Source organism: Myotis nattereri (assembly GCF_964212035.1).
Source record: "Myotis nattereri genome assembly, chromosome: 12".
Classification (NCBI taxonomy): Eukaryota; Metazoa; Chordata; class Mammalia; order Chiroptera; family Vespertilionidae; genus Myotis; species Myotis nattereri.
The window spans coordinates 56,239,983-56,259,335 of record NC_138087.1 but is presented as its reverse complement, the minus strand read 5'-3'; the positions used below and the strand labels follow the sequence as shown (position 1 = coordinate 56,259,335).

At 46.8% G+C, this 19,353-nt stretch overlaps 1 protein-coding gene across 2 annotated transcripts in view; it reads right to left on the bottom strand.

Annotated features, from left to right (window-relative positions):
• TMOD1 (tropomodulin 1) overlaps positions 1–19,353 on the bottom strand; it is a 74,254-nt gene that overhangs the window by 26,732 nt on the left and 28,169 nt on the right. For both annotated transcript variants that reach the window (XM_081102976.1, XM_081102977.1), the window contains exons 3-4: positions 9,771–9,927; positions 1,970–2,089 (exon numbers count right to left, since the gene is read on the bottom strand). In XM_081102976.1, coding sequence (XP_080959102.1) covers positions 1,970–2,089; positions 9,771–9,927 — 277 coding nt within the window. The remainder of the gene's footprint in view (positions 1–1,969; positions 2,090–9,770; positions 9,928–19,353) is intronic.

Genomic DNA, 19,353 nt, shown 5'->3' with positions numbered 1-19,353 from the left:
AAGCCAGAGGATGTGATGAGGCAGGAGACCAAGTCCCCCAGCACGGGGGGCCTCCCCTGGCCTCTGGCCTCACATACCTGTGTCTCAGGCCAGCCCCAACCCTCCTTCTGTCTCCCTAGCTCTTGCATTAGGCTCTGTCCACTGTGATTTGACCTTTGGCTCCCAGCCCATTTGTGGCTAACTGGCCCTCACCTCTCACAGGCTTCTACCCAAGCCAGGACACTTGCCTGCAGAGCCCCAGGCCCCACTCCCGTCAAGCCCTCTGCCTGGAGCTTGACAATGCTAATGATGCCCACATGTCTATGCTAATGCTGCCACAAGGGCTGCAGGTAGATCCCTTGCAGAATTCAAGACTTTCATGGACAACTGTTCCTGCCTGGGTGGCCCTCAGGCACTTTGAACTCCAAAGGTCTCAAACTGAACTCAGCATTTCCCCTGAGCTGTGTCCTCTCCCACTGCCATGGGCTGAATTTTGTCCCTCCAAAACCCCAAGGTTCACGTCCTGATCCCCAGGACCTTAGAATTTATAACTGTATTTGGAGACAAGGTCTTTAAGCAGGTGATTAAGTTACAATGAGGCTTTTAGGGTGGGCCCTAATCTAATCCGACTGGTGTCTTCAGAAAAAAGATTAGGAGACACCCCACACCAGGGGACACAGCATAGAGCAGTGGTTCTCAACCTTCTGGCCCTTTAAATACAGTTCCTCATGTTGTGACCCCCCCAACCATAAAATTATTTTCGTTGCTACTTCATAACTGTAATGTTGCTACTGTTATGAATCGTAATGTAAATTTCTGATATGCAGGATGGTCTTAGGCGACCCCTGTGAAAGGGTTGTTCGGCCGCCAAAGGGGTCGCGACCCACAGGTTGAGAACCGCTGGCCTAGAGGGACACAGTGAGAGGTGGCTGCTGACAAGCCAATGAGAGAGGGCTCAGAAGAAATCAAACCTGCCGCCACCTTGAGCTTCTGACTCCCAGACCACGAGACAATAAATTTCTGTCGTTGAAGCCACCCAGCCTGGGGCATTTTGTTATGGCAGCTCAAGCAGACTGCTATACCTATGCTCATTAATGGCACCAACAGCTACTTAGTCTCTGGAGCTGGCAATCTGGAACCTTCCTGGACTCCTCCTCAACCTCGGCCAGGCAGACTCAACCCCATCTTTCCTCTTCCCTTCCCACTTGTCCGAGTCTCTCCCCGCCTCACCCAACCTCCTGTCATCATCTGGGTGATGGTTAATAGCCCCCAAGTCTGCAGAATCAAAAGACCACCCATCCCCCGGCCAGGAAGCACAGCACAATGCTGGGGAGTGGGGGGCCGGGGGGCGGGGACACACACGCATGCAGACTGTTTGGTGTGGCCACATCTGACTCTTGGTGGGCATGCGGGGCAGAGACTAGACCGTAGTAAGCAGAGATGCTGGGGTGGTGAAGGGCTCTGAAGATCAGGCCACCTGCTGGAGTTTTAGGGGCTATTTGGGAAGATCATGTGGTAATATACAGGAAGAGGGAGTGTTGTGCAAATACGAGATGGGGGTTTTCTGAGGGTGCAAAGTGGTAAAATCAGATGGCTTTGCTCCAGCCCTTGTGAACCGCCCAAGCTTGAGACGCCCACAGTCCTCTGCCCCCCATTCTCTCTTCCCAGGTGGCATGGGCAGGATTTGATGCAGATGGGATCAGGGCCCATGCAACCCCCCGCCCCGCCCCCCAGGATGCGTCCACATCCCTCTGGGATGGGGTCTCATGGCAACAGCAGATGGTTCCAGAGTGTAATGAGTTTAGGTGGTTCTCTCTCTATTTTCCTGATTTTGGTTTTTGATGATGGACCTCAGTTTTAATATTCTTGGTCTCCTCTAGTCCTTGTTAGAGAGAGAGGCTGTTCATGTTGAAATAAAGCATCCACGGCTCCCTGCAGACGCAGGTCAAGTCCTTCTGGAGGACATGGGAGGGTGTGGAGCGCCTCTCACCTGCGATGTCACAGAGCTCCGCGTCGGAGGCGTTCGCCAAGGCCTCCTCCAGCTCTGGCTCCAGCGTCACACTTTCCAGCACGGGATCCATCGGCTTCTGCTTGGGGACCCAGACCTTTCCTGCAAACACATGAGTGTCCGTTACAGGGAGGGCAAGTGCGGCGGCGCCTGGCAGCCTCCAGCAACAGCCCGGGGGGCCCTCCCCGAGCGCTGTGATCCCTGCATGCTGAGAGGCCCTTGAGGTTTCCCCCTCTGGGGACCAGTGCAAACGTCCTCAAGAACAGGAATGGAAGATCTCCCACAAAGAACCTTTCATTTTGAAAAACACACCTTTATAGCTTGGTCAAACTAGACTGTTTGCTATTGAAAACATGGGTCATTAATTCAAATGACCTGTAAGTAGAAAAAAGATTTTTAAAAAAGTCGAATGTTAGTATCTGGGATACCCTAACTAAGGGCTCTGATAGGAGAGCAAAGTTTAGAAACATTTCTAAACAAAATAAAACACACCCAGATTATTGAAAGAGGACTAGGGAGCAAGAAATGTCTCCTTGCCTCACGGGACGCGATATTTTTAAAGTGGCAGACGCAGAACTGAATGAGGGGCAAAGAGGTGCACAAGGATGGCCACTGCAGTGTCCACCCAGAGGGACCGCTGGAGAAATTCCGGGGCATCCATGCGATGGAGTCCCAGCAGTTCTTACAAAGGATGATGGGGCTCTCCACTTACTAAGAAGGAAAATGCTAAGACAAAAGGTGGCAAAAGCCAGTTTACAAAATAGCATGAATAATTTAATTCCGTGCATGAAAAATTACATATATATATATATACATATATATATATATTTGTGTGTGTGTGTGTGTGTGTGTATATACACACACATATACATATATGTATATGCAATAGATAGTTACTGACTGTTTCCTATGTGCTAGGCATCTTTCTAGGGGCTAGAGGACTAGCAATGAACAATTTACAATTTAGTGAAAGGAGATAGGTAATAAAGAAGCATGTGAAGCTATTAGAGGATATTATGGGGAAATATAAAGCAGAGGAAATGACTAGGAAGTTCTAGGCTGGGTGTGAGTGAGGGGGCACTGCTCCTTCAGGAAGGTGGTCAGGGTGCAGGCCAGGCTGAGGGAACCCCCCCTCCAGGGCACAAATTTCGTGCACTGAGCCTCTAGTTTCATCTATAATAGTATCCAAAGGGGGAAAAAATAGTGAGAAATAAATTTAACCAAGGAGGTGAAACACTTGTGCATGGAACACTACAAATCATTGCTGAAAGGAATTAAAAGAAAAAATGAATAAAAAGAATCCCGAGTTCATGGACTGGAAGACCATATTAAAATGACAATAATGTCCAAATAATCTACAGATATAATGAAATTTTATCAAAATTCCAATGGCTTTTTTTTTTTTTTTCAGAAATGAAAACGCCAATCCTCAAATTTATATAAAATTGCTAGAGGCACCAAATAGCCAAAACAATCTCAATAAAGAATGAAGTTGGAGGACTTAGATGTCCTGATTTAAAAACCTACTACAACATAAAGAAAGGTGGCATTGACATGAGGATCAATACAGAAACAATGGATAGAACTAAGAGCCCAGAAATAAACCCATACATAGACCTATGGCAAATTTATTTTAGGGTGCCAAGTCCATTCAATGAAAAAGGGAATAGTTTCTTCAAGAAGTTGTGATGGCCCTTCTGGTGGCTCAGTGGTTGAGCGTCGACCTATGATCCAGGAGATCATGGTTCTATTCTTGGTCAGGGCACATGCCTGGGTTGTGGATTCAATCCCCAGTGGGGGGCGTGCAGGAGGCAGCCAATCAATGATTCTCTCTCATTATTGATGTTTCTATCTCTCTCTCCCTGTCTCTCTGAAGTCAATAAAAAAATACTTTTTAAAAAAAGAAGTTGTGCTGGGACAACTGGAGATCCACATGCAAATTGGACCCCTATCTCATAGCATCTATACAAATAAATGGAAGTAAATCAGTGACTTCAACATAATGGCTAAAACTATAAAACTCTTAAAAGAAAACAGACGTAAATCTTCATGACCTTAGATTTGGCAATGTATTCTTAGACATGACAATGTATACTGAGACATAAAAACATAGATCCATTGGACTTCATAAAAATTTAAAACTTTGCCCGGTTGGTGAGACTCAGCGGTTGAACATCAACACAGGAACCAAGAGGTCACTGATTCGATTCCCAGTCAGGCATATGCCTGGATTGCAGGCTCAGTTCCCAGTAGGGGGCATGTAGGAGGCAGCTGATCAATGATGTTTCTCTCTCATTGATGTTTCTATTTCTCTATTCTTCTTCTCCCTTCTTCTCTCTCTAAAAATCAATAAAACTAAAAACTTTAAAACTTTTGTGCATTAAAGGATATTATCAAAAAGTGAAAAGACAACATTCACAATGGGAGAAAATATTCACAGTCACATATTTGATAGGGTCTAATATGCAGACTATATTAAAGAACTTTAACAACTCAACAAGAACAACAAAACCCAATTTTAAAATGGGCGAAGGATTTTTAGACATTTCTCCAAAGAGTATATACATATGACCAACAACATGTGAAAAGATGCTCAACATCCTTAGTCATTAGGGAAATGCAAGCCGAAATTGCAATGATACCACCTCACACCCATGAGGATGGCTATAGTAAAAACCAAAAACCAAAACAACAAGAGTTGGCAAGGATGTGGAGAAAGTGGAACCCTTGTATATTGCTGGTGGGAATGTAAAATGGTGGAGTTGCTTTGGAAAAGTTTTCTAGTTCTTCAAAAAACTTTTTCCCCCCCGATATGATTTAACGAAAAAAAACAGACAAACACCTGTCCACAAATGTTCATAACAGCACTAATCACAGTAGCCAAAAAGTGGAAACAACCAAAAAGTTCATCACTGGATGGACGGTTAAACAAACTACAGAGTATTATTCAGTCATAAAAGGGAATGAATGACTCTCGAAAACAAGACGCTAAGCGAAAGAAGCCAGACATACAAAGTCACACATTATGTGATTTAATTTATGGGAAATATTCAGAATAGATAAATCCATAGAAACAGACTGGTGGTCGCCGGGGGCTGGGGGGAGGGGAGAAAGGGAGTAACTGCTGATGTGGTACAGGGTTTTATTTTGGAGTGAGGAAAGTGTTTTTGATCTAGACAGAGATGGTGGTTGCACAACATTACGAATGTACTAAATGCCACTGAATCGGTCACTTTAAAATGGTCAATTTTATGTTATGTGACTATTACCTCAATTTAAAAAAACCTGCTCACTTTCACGACTGACTGAGAATAGCCTGAAGCAGGTGAGGATGGAAGCCGGGAGACGGTTAGGAGGCTCCTGCCATGGTCCAGGTAAGAGATGAGGGTGACTTGGGCCAGGGTGGTAGCGGCAGAGGTGGGAAGGGGTAGAAAGTGCAGAGAGAAATGTCCAGAAGAATATTCACTAAAATGGGATCAGTATCTATCTATCTCTCAGTGGAGGAAATTACTTTGAGTTACTTTCATTGTTTAAATTGTTTACAGCAATGGCCAATACACAACAAAATCATCTGGGGGGGGAGGGGGTGTATCCAGAGTTGGATCTGGAAAAGGGCAAAACATACAAAGGAGACAAAGGGGCTAAGATGGAAATCAACTGTGAAAATGACGGATACAATGCTAGGATGAAACTCAATAAATAGTTAAGACCTATGGTTTCCTAGCTCCTACAGCAGGTGCCTCCCAGAGGTACAAGAAGGATTCGGACTCCTTCCCTTCCTTCATCTTACTAATTGCATGTAGGTGTGATGACTGGATCTTCAAGCAACCAGAAGGGCCATGAGGACAAGAACATATTGCAGGGATGAAAGATTAAAAAACTGGTAAGGGTGGCCATAGCTGGTTTGGCTCAGTGGCTAGAGCGTCAGCCTGCGGACCAAAGGATCCCGAGTTCTATTCCGGTGAAGGCACGTACTTCGGTTGCAGGCTCCTCCCCGGCCTGGGCCCTGGTCAGGGCTCGTGCAGGAGGCAAACAATCGATGTTTCTCTCACATTGATATTTCTCTCTGTCTTTCCCTCTCCCACTCTCTCTAAAAATCAATGGAAAAATATCCTTGGGTGAGGATTAAAATAAAATAATAATAATAATAATAATAATAATAATAATAAACTGGAAAGGGTGTTGATTCCTACTACTAGGCAAGATGCCTTACTAGCTCTGGACTGCCTAACCCTGCAACTCTTGTAAGTGAAAGAAAATTAAACTCCACCTTGCTTAAGCTCTCTTATTTTACTTTCCCCCCTCACACAGATAGCCAAACAAATCTAATTCTAAGGAAAATACTCTGCATGGATATTTTATTCTGACCCCTGCCTGAGTCAGCGTGACTGAAGTTCACATTCCTCAGGGTTTTGCACTGATACCACCTCACACCCATGTAAGGCTCCTACCACATTCTGCTGGGTCTTGTGTGCTGGGGTGATGTTTCGCCTCAGCCTAGCTAGCTCTAGGCCCAGCGTGGGCGGATGCTCAGCCAGGGCTGGACTGAATGGCCCTGCCTCTGGCTGTTGGAGATGGAAGGTCTTCCCCACATTCTCTGTTGAGACCCCCACTTATTCAGCCTACAAGGACTCCAACAATCACCAGGAAATACTTTATGGAGATGACACTGATGGTGGGGGTGACAGTGATGATGCTGAACCTTTAAAGCTTGTCATTATGTGGCAATAGAATAAATTCCAGCTACCCTCTTCGGGTCCGCCTGGTTTTTCACGAAAGCAGTCAGGCTCTGGGAGCCGAGAGCACCGTGCCAGGCTCCAGCCAGACTGGCATCCTCTGGGGCGGCAGGACTGGTTGTGTGCCGAACAGATTCCCTTCCCCACACCATCCCATCCGCAGCTCCTGCCCTGGGAGAGCGATGGGTGCCTGAGCAAGTGGATGCCGGCAAGGACTCGCCAGCCGTCCACCAGGCCTGCTGCCGACCCTCTCACAGCCTCGGTTTCCTCGTTTTTCAAATGTGTGGGTGGGACGCTGTTCTAAGGCCATGAAATCCAGAGATTCTATTCTCTCTCTCTGCTGTGCTGAAACCACCCCTCATGGCACAAGTGCCTTGCTTAAGAACACCTCGTGCCACATTCTCAGCAGGCACACCTAGCCCTTCTGGTCAAGGCCCCCGTCATTCCCACCCCTTGCCCTGCCGCCACCTTCCAGGCCACACAGTCCTCATTCTGGGGTTCCCTGACCCTCCAAGTTTTCAATAAAATTTGGTCTGAGCTCCAGCGCCAGGGTTTGGGATGGCTCAATGTCCTCCCCACCGTGTCGACTCCTGCTGCCCTTTTCATTTTACTACTCATCCAGCAGATACTCTGCAGGGTATTGTGCCAATTCAACAGGGATAAGAGCCAATAGCCATGGACCTGGACCCGAGGCTCATCTCACTTACATTCTTGGGGGTGGGGAGAATGGAAGAGACTAAACAATTAATTACACAATTAACCAATTAATTTAAGAAATATATATTGGGTGTCTACAATGTGTAGGGTTTGTTAGATGTGGTTGCAATGAGCCAGATAGATGTGGTCCTTGTACTCATGGGGCTTATATTCTTTTTAAAAAATATATGTTTTTATTAATTTCAGGGAGAGAGAGAAACATCCATCAGTTGCCTCCCGTATACACCCTGACTGGGGATCAAACCTGTAACCTTTCAGTGCACAGGATGACGCTCCAACCAACTGAGCCACCAGGCATTATGCATTTATTTAATTTGAACTCATTCATTCATTCACCAACTCTCTACTGAGCCCTACTGTACACCAGGCCCTGCACCGGGTGCTGAGAGTATCATGTGAGCAAAAACAGGTAGAGTCCCTGCCCTCATGGGGCTTACAGGCCAGTGAGAGAGAAAAATGATACAGAGATAATGATAGCGTGGGAATTGCTATGAAGGAAGGCCACAGGCCCCCGAGGTGGAGAATTACCAAGGGGGAGCTGAAGGGACTGCACGTCCTGAACCCAGGAGACAGGAAAGGCTTCCCTGAAAGAGGGATCAGGACAGTGGAGACCGAAAGGGTACTCATAGCTAATACTTGCATAACACTCACTATGGGCTGGGCGCTACATATCTTACCTCAGTCCTCATAACTGGTAATATTATTTCATCGGCCCCATTTACAGACCAAGAAATGAAGGCACAGCAGGTTTAACAGTTTACACAAGCTCACACAGCTGGGAAGTGGTAGTGCCAGGCTTATAACCAAATGCACCCTACTCCGGGCTAATTCCAGCCATGATGCCTCTGACAGGGCAGGATGACAGCACAGAGGCAGCCAGCAGGGCCAGCCTTCCAGGCAGAGGGAAGAGGAATACCTGCACAGGTGGTGAGGTCGAGAGGTGCTCAGCGGCCTGGGGGAAGCAGTGAGCTGAGCAAGGGCGGGCATGAGGGAAGAGGGCGGTAGAACGGCGTGGAGAACAACAGGAAGCCCTCGAAGGGCTGGGTGGTCAGGACTGCCTCTCTGTTCCTCAGACACTCCTGGAGGCTTGCCGTAGGCGGGGGCAGGGTCAGGGAGGAACGGATGGAGGAAGGAGTAATGCACTTGCCAGAGAGAGGAACTTTTGGGAAAGAGCAGGGATGGTTAGGGGAGATAGGGTATCTCTTGTTCTTGGTTTGCACAGAATGGGCCTTGTTTAGGTCTCATGTGCTGATATCATGATTAGCAATTACTTCTATCATTTTCAAAAGTGTCTAGGTTTGTATTAAAAAAACTAGTGGCCCGGTGCACAAAATTCATGCAGGGAGTGGGCGGGGGGAGGGGGGTTCCCTCAGCCCAGCCTGCACCCTCTCTAGTCGGGGACCCCTTAGGGGATGTCCAACTGCCGGTTTAGGCCCGATCCTAAACCAACAGTTGGACATCCCTCTCGCAATCTGGGACCGCTGGCTACTAACTGCTCACCTGCCTGCCTGCCTGATTGCCCCTAACTTCTCTGCCTGCCTGCCTGATCGCCCCTATCTGCTCTCCCCTGCTGGCCTGATCTCACCCCCAACTGCCCTCCCCTGCCGGCCAATTTGGGTCTGATTGGTCGGTTTCTATGCCAGTCAGCATCAAAAGCTCCACCTCCTAGGCAGCCATTGGCTCCTCACAGTTCACCCAGATTTGGTTCTGATTTGGTTGGTTTCTATGCCAGTCAACATCTCCAGGCCTGATCAGAGAGGTGGGGCTGATCAGCAGCCCCCACAGAGGCCCGGAGAGAAACAGAGGCATGGCTGCTGGGGAAGCCCGGAGAGAAAGAGAGAGGCAACGGCTGATCAGCAGCTGCCACGGAGGCTGTGGATCAGACCCTGCCTCTCTCTTCAGGCCTCTCTCCAGGCCTGATCCGCAGCCCCCTTGGTAGTCAGTGCTGGGTCACTGAGCCCGCACCAGTGGCAGTCAGTGCTGGGTGGCCATGACAACCCTGCAATTACTGGACAACTAACTTCCAGTGTTCGGTCAAGCCTTTGGCCAGTCGTTACGGACCCTGGGTTTTTATATATTAGGATAAGCAGGGCATCCCAGTTAAAGGGGATAAAGGGGGGGGGGGGGAGTTATACTGGTCTGGTTTAACCGAAAACTTCCCTAAACCTATATCATCAATGCTTTTGGAGTTGAATTTATGTTTTTTGGCCAGGCAGGGATGTAGGCAAGGAGGCCCAGTCACAATGGGCTCAACACAGGGCCTGGCGTACAGTTGGCAATCAGCGATTCATGGAGAGGGACATATTCATAAGAGCAACAAGCTTCGGTACCTCGCTTTTCCCCTGTGTAGGGGACCAGATCTTCTCGGTCCTTAAACTCCTTTGCTTGCTTTTCCAAGTGATCCAAGAGCTCCTCCCTTTTAAAGGGGCCCGTGGGCGCTTTGGTGGTCTGGTCCTTCTGCCTCAGGCCTGCAGGCAGCAGTGCGTTCTACAGTGGAGGTGGCAGCCCGGGCGACAGAGAGAGGAACAGAGAGAGAGAGAGAAAGAGAGAGAGCGGTCAGCTGCTGAAGGCGTGCATTTCTCCAGAAATTCATCCCTGAACAGTGGGGCTCAAGTCACTCATTTATGTGTAAGGAGTCTGACACCTGGTAGGGACAGGGACATGTCTAAGGTCATGCAACAGGCGCGGGCAGAGCTAGGCTAGGTCTCTTGATCTCCTTGCGTTTCTCAGCCTCTAATGTTTTCTGAAGACGAGAGGGTGAGGCGTCAGCCAACATGGGGCTGAGCACAGAGGGAGGCTCCGAGAGCATCTGTTGAGTGACAAACCTGATTAAGCTGGTGTTTGGATGCAGGAGGATATTTATAGCCGTTGTGTATAAAGCAATCGGGGACAGAAGAAGGCCAAGGGGTGTGAGTTAGGGCCCTGGATGCAGAGTCAGGCAGGAAGAGGCAGACCCCAAAAAACAATCGGTAAAGGCTCAGCAGGCAGTGAGGTGGGAGAGGTTGGCACAGCAGGCGAGGCAGGCCAGGTGGGGGAGGCGAGCTTTCAGGCTGCAGCCCCCGGAAGGCCCGACCAGCTCCTTCTCCCTTTCTGACAGTCAGTGCTCATGCAATGCTGGTTGTTAAATATTTTGAACGTCGTCCCTGGAGATGGGTCTCTGAAGAAAGATAGCATCAACCAATCATTGTCGTGTCTCCTTCCAACGTGGGCAGGCTTCCAGGTGTGGGCTTCCTATTAAAGCAGATTCCTAAGTAATGTGGGCTTGGCTTTCCTTTAACGCAGCCCCCAATACCTCAGGCATTCAAAGTTTTTTTTTTTAAATTTTATACTTGCAAAGATGCTTAGACTGTCTGATGCATGTACCCATCCTTCAAGGGGAAACTGAGGCTCAGAACAAGGAAAGATTTGCCCAAGTAGTTTCAGGGACAGGTCTGCTTTAGATTTGGGGGGGGAGGGCAATCTTCAGTTCTAATCATTGCTCTCTCCCCGTTTCACTCGAAGAGGTGGTGGAGGATACCCGGAAGGCAGATGTGAGCAGAATCTCACCTCACTTCCTGCCACACCCCCAACGTGGCCTGACCAGACAGCCATTTCATCTCCGATCTTTGTACATCAAAATGCATATCTTCAGTCACTCACCCACACCAAAGCTCCTTTCCCGAAACCCCTCTGAGAGAGGAGTGATATCAGGTATGTGGAGACAGCTATGTGCACACAGAGGGATAAAGCCTGGGAGGGAAATACTACTGTTTAACTGCAGCCTATATGTTTTACAAGATGTTTCGCGGCTGTTAAACCCCACAGTGCTATTCCGGTAAGAGCAGTGCCTGTGAGATCAGGGCACCGGAGTGGCCCCGACTCTGGAAGACTGAAGGTGAGCAGGTCTATCTCAGTGCTGGGCATGTATGGGGGCTCGAGGCGTGGTGCTGGTGTACATGCAAGTGGATTTAAGCCACAAGTCAGAAGAGACATTTGGGAGTTGGAGCATGTTGTGAGTAGATGGCCAGTAGGTAGAAAATGAGCCTTGACAGATTAGGGTGACTATTAAGAACCTAAGAGATGTCACAGACATCCCAGTTTTCCCTAAGCAGCAGTTCTCAGACAGTGTCCGCTGTGATATGCGGGATGGGTGATGGTCACAGGTGAGCCACGCATCTGCGGGCATGCCCAAGGTGAGATGGCTCTCCTGTGGCTAGCTAGCTGTGTGGTCCATTCCTTCTCCCCCATGGCAGGGCACTGACTGTGACTTAACTGAGGGAGAGAACAACCTAACTGTCTCTCTGTGACTACCCACAATGAGTAACCAAATGCTCTGTGACATGTCTGGACCCCCTCAAGCTCATGCCCTGACTTGGAGTAGTGATGACGCATATGGTCCTGGGCCAGTTGCATCTCATTGTGCCTCAGTGTCTATGGCTGTAATACATGAATGTTAGTCACTCAGGGTTGTTGAGGAAATTAAATTAGATAATGCAGGGTCAGTGCTTAGCCCAGTGCCAAGCACTCACAACTACTTCTTATAACTATTGTTCTATAATCAGATAAAATACATTTTTGCAGGAGACTTGGTTACCCACATATGCATGTTGAACAGGGAAAGAATTGTCAAATATATCTTAAGATTCAAAAATGAAAACACACAAGTACAAAATAAATTAAGCAACAAAAACAAGTGTTTTCCCAATGATCCTCATAGATTTTTGTCTGTAAAGGGTTGTGGTGGCAGTTAAGATTCCGGGACACATTCTGGCCTCTGAAAGGCTCAGTATTGTGATAGCAGAAAACCATGAGGTTGTAAATGAGAGGAAAAGGATTTGCAAACTCACATCTCTTCTCAAATATATCTAAGAGGGGCCACTGATTTAGTTAAAGTGGGGTTTTCAATCGTGGCACAATTGCTATTTGGGGCTGGGTGATTCCTTGTGTTGGGGGCTGTTCTATGCCCTGGAGACTGTTTAGCAGCATCTCTGTCCAGTAGATGACAGTACCATCCTCCTCCCGACATTGTAACAAACAACAATGTCTCCAAATACCACCAGATGTCCTCTGGGGAGCAGAATCACTCCCGATTGAAAACCATTGTGTTAAATTGAAGCCCATATCATTATAAGAGGAAAATAGACATGTTTTTAATATTTTTAAAAATATTATTTATATAGCATGTTAAAATATGGCTTTATTTATTTAAATCTTTACTGAAAGCGGTTGATTTTTTAAAAGAAACAAGAATGTCAAAGGCCTTTTCTAACAATTCTTAGCTTATAGAATTCTTAAAGTAATTACTGAGAATATCAGCCTTGTTAGGAATTAATTTTTTCCATTAAATGATATATTTAATGAAACATGACATGATTTTCAATTAAAATCAGAGACAGCTGCATATTTTAAAGTCCTGATTATTTCTCATTTTAATTTATTTTCAAAAATGGCATGTGACCTCACATGATATAACAGAAATTAACTCAAAATGGATCAAAGACCTAAATATAAGAGCTAAGACTATAAAAGTTTTAGAAGAAAACATAGGCATAAATCTCTGTGACCCTGGGTTAAGCAATGGTTCCTTAGATATGCCACTAAAACAATAAACATCAGAAGAAAAGTAGATAAATTAGACATTCTCAACATTAAAATGCTTGTGCTTTAATGGACACTGTCAAGAGAGTGAAAAAGACAACCCACAGATTGGAGAAAAACTGCAAATCATATATCTAACAGAAGTCTGGCATCCAGAATACATAAAGATCTCTTACAACTCAAAACATAAGACACATAACCCAATTTAAAAATGGGCAAAGGATCTGAATAGACATTTCTCCAATGAAGACATAAAAATGGCCAATAAACACATGAAAAGATGCTCAACATCATGAGTCACCAGGGAAATGAACATCAAACACAGAAAGAGATACTACTTCATACCCACTAGGATAGCTCTAATAAAAAAGATAGATAACAAATGTTGGCAAGAATGTGGGGAAATCAGAACCTTCATTCACTGCTAATGGGAATGTAAAATGGTGCAGCCTCATTGGAAAACAGTCTGGCAGTTTCTCAAAAGCTTAAACATGCAGTTATCATCTGATGCAGCAATTCCACTCCTAGGCATATACCCAAGAAAAACGAAAGCATATGTCTATGCAAAAACTTCTTCAGTTCATAGCAGCATTATTCATAACAGCCAAAAAGTAGGAACAACTCACAGGTCCATCAAACAATAAATGGATAAATAAGTGTGGTAGCCATGCAACAGAATACTAGTTGGCAATAAACAGAAATGAAGTATTGATACCTGTTACAACATAGAGCAGTGGTTCTCAACCTGTGGGTCGCAACCCCTTTGGGGGTCGAACGACCCTTTCACAGGGGTCGCCTAAGACCATCGGAAAACACATATACAATGACATATTGTTTTTGTGATTAATCACTGCTTTAATTATGTTCAATTTGTAACAATGAAATTGGGGGTCACCACAACATGAGGAACTGTATTAAAGGGTCGCGGCATTAGGAAAGTTGAGAACCACTGACATAGAGGAAACCTTGAAAACATTGTGCTAAGTGAAAGAAGCCAGTCACAAAGGACTACAGTGTCTGATTCCATTTATATGACATGTCCAGAATGGTCACATCTATAGAAACAGAAAGTAGGTAGCAGATACCTAGAGCAGGGAAGGTTGAGGGAAAACAGGGAGTCATGGCTAGTGGGTATGGGTCTTTTTCTTAAGGTGATGAAAATGTTCTAAAATTCATTGTGATGGTTGTATGACTATACTAAAAATAATGAGCTTTCTTTAAATGGGTGAATTTTATGGCATATAAATTATATTTTTAAAAAAGTAAAATTGGCATATGTTATCTAAAAAAAAAGTTAGTGCAATAACTAAACTAAGTGGCTGAGGACTGCTGAGGGCAAAGGCTCTGTGTGTGCCAGTGGCCAACAGTGGTGCAGAGACTGGCCGGGGGAGAGCTGGTCAAGTGATAAAGTGGTGTCCTGTTTTATGACCAGATGTGCCTTAATATGTGAATTTGTTGTTGAGGAGTTAAATGGGTAAGAAAATACTGCCTTGGGTTTGTCATAACTATTAGAACCTAAAACGGACTCTCAGACCCAGGCATCCAACAGGTGAGGAGAGGGTTCCCCCAACCACAGGAGCTCTGACCAGCAGAGCATTTGGTGGACGTGTTTGTGTAGAAATGTATATTCCTTCCTTTATTCCTTCTCACTCAACAAACATCCGGGGAGTGAGTATTGTGTGTCAGGGCTGTGTGCTAACAGGTAAGGCCAGGACCCCACAAAGCGCTCTCTAATTGGGATTAACCAGGGGGATAGGAGGTAAATGGAGGAAGTTAAATAAAAGAGAGAAAAGTCTTAATGACAGCATGTGTGGAAAGCAAGGTATTGCTTTAGACTTTATGGTTAATCAAGACCCTAAAGGTGGGGAGGAGTCTGCTTTACTGAATAGCAAAGAATAGTCTATAACTAGCCTCCACGTTGCCTGAAAAGGTTGTATACGTCTATGGTGCCTGCGGGTAATTGGAACGATCTAACTTTAAGGAATTTAAGTCCATGTCTCCTAATCTTAAAATGTGCACAGAGTAAATTTGTTGGGCACATGCTTTCTTTATAGTTAGTTAAAGGCAAGTATCAGTCTGGCTCCTTCAGGACAGTCGTCAGCTGTCATTAGGGGACTCTGTATTCATATGCACACGTCACACGTACATCTTCAGTCCAATGGGTGAGATTGGCTTTGGGAGAAAGCTCCGGTACATAGGACACTAGCATGTGTTCATGTCCTTACGTACAACTGCAAATTTACTCACGTGAGAAAGGCAGTGACTAAGGCCTGGATGATTTTATCATTTCCGGAGAGGAAAGTTAGTGTTGGTTTTAAGGAGGAGGAATTTCTAGATGCTCTCTGATCTTAGCCTAAAGTCATAGCTGCTAGATACTCAGAGTGGTGGAGACTGGGCTACACTGGGGCTTTTGATGCCCCAGCAATGTATTTCCATGTTGAATGTGGGTGATGCCGGCCGGCATGTCTCAGTGTTGAGCGTTGACCTATGAATCAGGAGGTCACGGTTTGATTCCCAATCAGGGCACATGCCCGGGTTGTGAGCTTGATCCCCAGTTGGGGGCATGCAGGAGGCAGACGATCAATGATTTTCTCTCACCATTGATGTTTCTATCTCTGTCCCCCTCTCCCTTCTTCTCTGAAATCAATAAAAATATATCTTAAAAAAGAATGTAAGTGATGTTATTAGATGAACTCTTTATGTGAAATCTCTTGATTTTAAGATTGACACATGATCCAAATATTTTCAAAACAATGTTCAGGCCAAATAAAACACATCTGTAGACCAATAAAACACATCTGTAGACCAGACTCACTCCACTCTGCCACATCTGGTCTAATGTTCCTATCAGAGTAAAATTTTATGTAGAGACAGTCAAGATATTCATTCATTTATTCCATAAATATTTGGTGAGTGTCTTGCCCATATCAGGCTTGCTCTAGAGGAAGAAAGGGGTATATACGTGGGTTTTTATAGTAGAGTTTTTAATGTTAAAAACACACTAAAAGTTTAATATGTTCTTGGAAATAATACTAGGGGGGAAATCAGGCAATCTCTTCTTGTAGCGCCTTACTCATGTATTTTTAAATGGTCATTTCCTTTTCAATGTCGTAAAATTAAAACTGGGATGTGCAGCTTGACAGCTTAACATCTTGGTCTAATTTTCCCAGCCACACTCTGGAGCCCAGTTGTCCAAAGGATGATGGAAACTTTGATCAATCCTCAACTGTGCTGTTAGCAGTTCTAACACCCTACCAACAGGTGCCAGTGAGGCCAAATATCAAGTATCTGCATCGTTATCATGTTATCATGGCTATAGATAGTTAGGGCTACGTGAGAAGCGTGCTGGCTAGAACCATTGAGGGCTTGTTCAGATATGTACACATGCATAATATGTGCACACACAGGCAACACACATACACATGCGCGCACACACACAACTTACTAAAAGAAGCACTGACTTCTGGCAGCTCAGAGCTGTAAAGCCCTTAGAGGGCCTCTGGGCTAATTCTTTTATTTTTCAGTTGGGGAAACCAAGGCATAGAAAATTAAAGCCACTCGCCCAAAGTCACACAGCTTGTTAGCCACATAGCCAGGACACCTGAGCTTGTGTAGAAACCACACTGTATATAAACAGCATGCCCAAGGATCAGTACGCATGGTTCAGACGGGTGGCTAATCATATGTAAAATGTCCCCCCCAACCTTCACAGTGACAAATGTATCACCTTCCCCAATTAAACAGCTATGCCTAAGAGCAAGGGGATGGAAAATGTGCCCCTGGGTCTGGGCTCCAGGAGTCCTGGGTTTCTGTCCTGCGACTGAGCCAGACACAACCCCTTAGAAGAGGATGGACCATGCGCTACAACCTCACCGGCAACTGGGAGCAGCCATGAGCCAGGAGGGGCAGGGCCTTGCCTGAAGTCACACACTGGACTGAGAGCCAGGGCTCTCGGCTTGCAGGCCACAGCAAACTTTCCATCCCAAGCCTGCTTCCTCTGGGAACAGATCCTGGAAACAGGTGTGGCCCCACGTGAGAACCAGGCTCCTCTCCCAGCTAAGGGAGCCAGCGCTCCCCTCCTATCAATCCAGTCTCACTTTACAGGCAAACCTGAGGCCCAGAGGCAGGGAGGTCCTGTCCTGGGGTGAGAGAAACCCGGAGGTTTAACTTCCCAGAATCCCCATGACTCCTCTCCCCATCCTACTTCAGACCAGCTCAGCATGCCCCTACCCGACGCCCCACCCCTCCACCACCGCAGCCAGGCCGAACCTTTTACAGAAGTCAGTCAACCACTTGCCTTTTATAAGGTATTTGACTGCCCCCCCCCCCCCCCACCGGCCCCATTTGTTTTTTTAAATGGTCTGGAGGACTTTTATTTCCCAGTTATCTGCCTGGTGTGCTCCCCTTGTGTGAAATGCAGCCCTCTAGTCCCTCAGGCCCCATCCAGATAAAGAGCGCTCAGCCCCTGCATTGCCACCCGGCAGCCCCCAGATCCCAGTAGAAATCATTCGGTGGCTTCAGCAGATTTATTGTCACATATGGCGGACTCCACCTGACAGCCTGGAGGGGCAGAGGGGCCGCACCAGTCACGCCCCGGACACAGAGGGGACAAGCAAGGTGCAAACCTCTAAGAGGCCCTCTCTGCAAACATATGCCCCGCCCCAACAGACACACTCTGGGCATCTTCCCTTTTTCTCCAGAAAGATCCAGGCCTTTGGCTCAACCATCATGACCTCGCTGCAGGACGGGTGAAGCCCAGTAACTGCTATTTCCCACAGTCAACTTTCTACGGCATTGGTGCTGACTTCCAAAGGCATCCTTGTGGCCCAAGCCCAGGAACTGTTGATGGTGGGATGTACTGGTCATAACAACACACTTTGACTCTCTGGCATGCATGGCACAAGGTGGGGCCAAACCTTCCCTCCCTGGCGTTCTCCTGACTCCCCTTTTCGGCACATTCCCTGCTGTGCCGGCACTGGGCATCCTGAGACAATGAATGTGTGATCCTGCTCCATAGGGGCTCACAGCGAGAGGGAGACACACCCACATGTGAGCAGTTTACTCTGCCCCTCTCCACCCACAGGCTTCTTGGAGGAGCGGATACCTGAGCTGTGCCTCAGGGGACCGGGTAAGAACCAGCAAGATGAAGAGGAGAGAGGAAAGTGGTGCTACGGTGGGACAGAGAGCCCAGCATAGACAACAGCATGGCCGGACGAGGGGCCATGGTTTGCTATGGGAAGGCTTTGGTGAGCCCAACGATTGAGGTTTCTGATCTGTCTCCATCCCACGGGCACCACCCTCGTTCAGTCCATCATGCTTTCCTGGGACTATCAGATCCACCTCCTGGCTGGTTTCCTTTCCTTGGGCCTCTCTACCTCTACTCCTTTCCCCTCCCATCAGCCAGCAGACCTCACCAACATGAGCATCTGACCCTCTCCCCAACACATAAGAATGCTCAGCCCCTCCATTGACCTACAGCAGTGGTCGACCCCTTCCAACTCTCCCACCCACACTCGTCTTGTAGCCAGTCTCACTCAACTCATGCATGCGCACCCGCACGTGATATTTTGTGGAAGAGCCACACTCAAGGGGCCAAAGAGCCGCATGTGGCTTGCGAGCCGTGGTTTGCCAACCACTGATCTAGACAAGTCTCAACTGGGCTGACTGGGCACTTCAAGTCTCTGCCACGTATCTGTTCCATGCCAGTAGCTACCTCAGGAATGTCCGCATGGAGATGACAGAAACACAGGAAAGAGCAGGGCCTCTCGAATTGTAGACTCGAAGCACCGTACTTGCACTTCTGCTTCATTCTATCACCCAAAGCCAGGCTCATGGTCAAGTCCAGAGACAGAGGCAGAGGACACTTCAAAGTTAAATGCCCAAGGGGGTGGATGCAGAGAGATTAAAAGATCATTTAACCCATCAGCAAGACCTATCAATTCTACCTTAGAAATATTTTCCAATACTCTTTCTATCTTATTGCTACCACCACTTCAGTTCACCATGATCTCTCTTACCTATCACCACCTGACTGCTCTGTCCAAATCTTTCTTGTCCATTCCTTCTCAGACCATTCTCAATGCAGCAATGAGAATGAACTTAAAAAGAAAACCTGCTCTGACCACTCATTTAATTAAGTCTGCCAAATGGTTTCCTGTTGTTCTCAGGATAAAGGTGAAAATCCTGAGTAAGGCCTGAATTGTTTTCAATTTTCAATTGAGGGGTTATTTTAAAGCAAATAGGTGAACCTGGTGAAAGGGAGAGAGTGAAGAGGGAGTGTGGGAAAGAGAGGCTTTGTAATGACTTCCGTGTGAGGACAGCCTGGGACACCTTTCT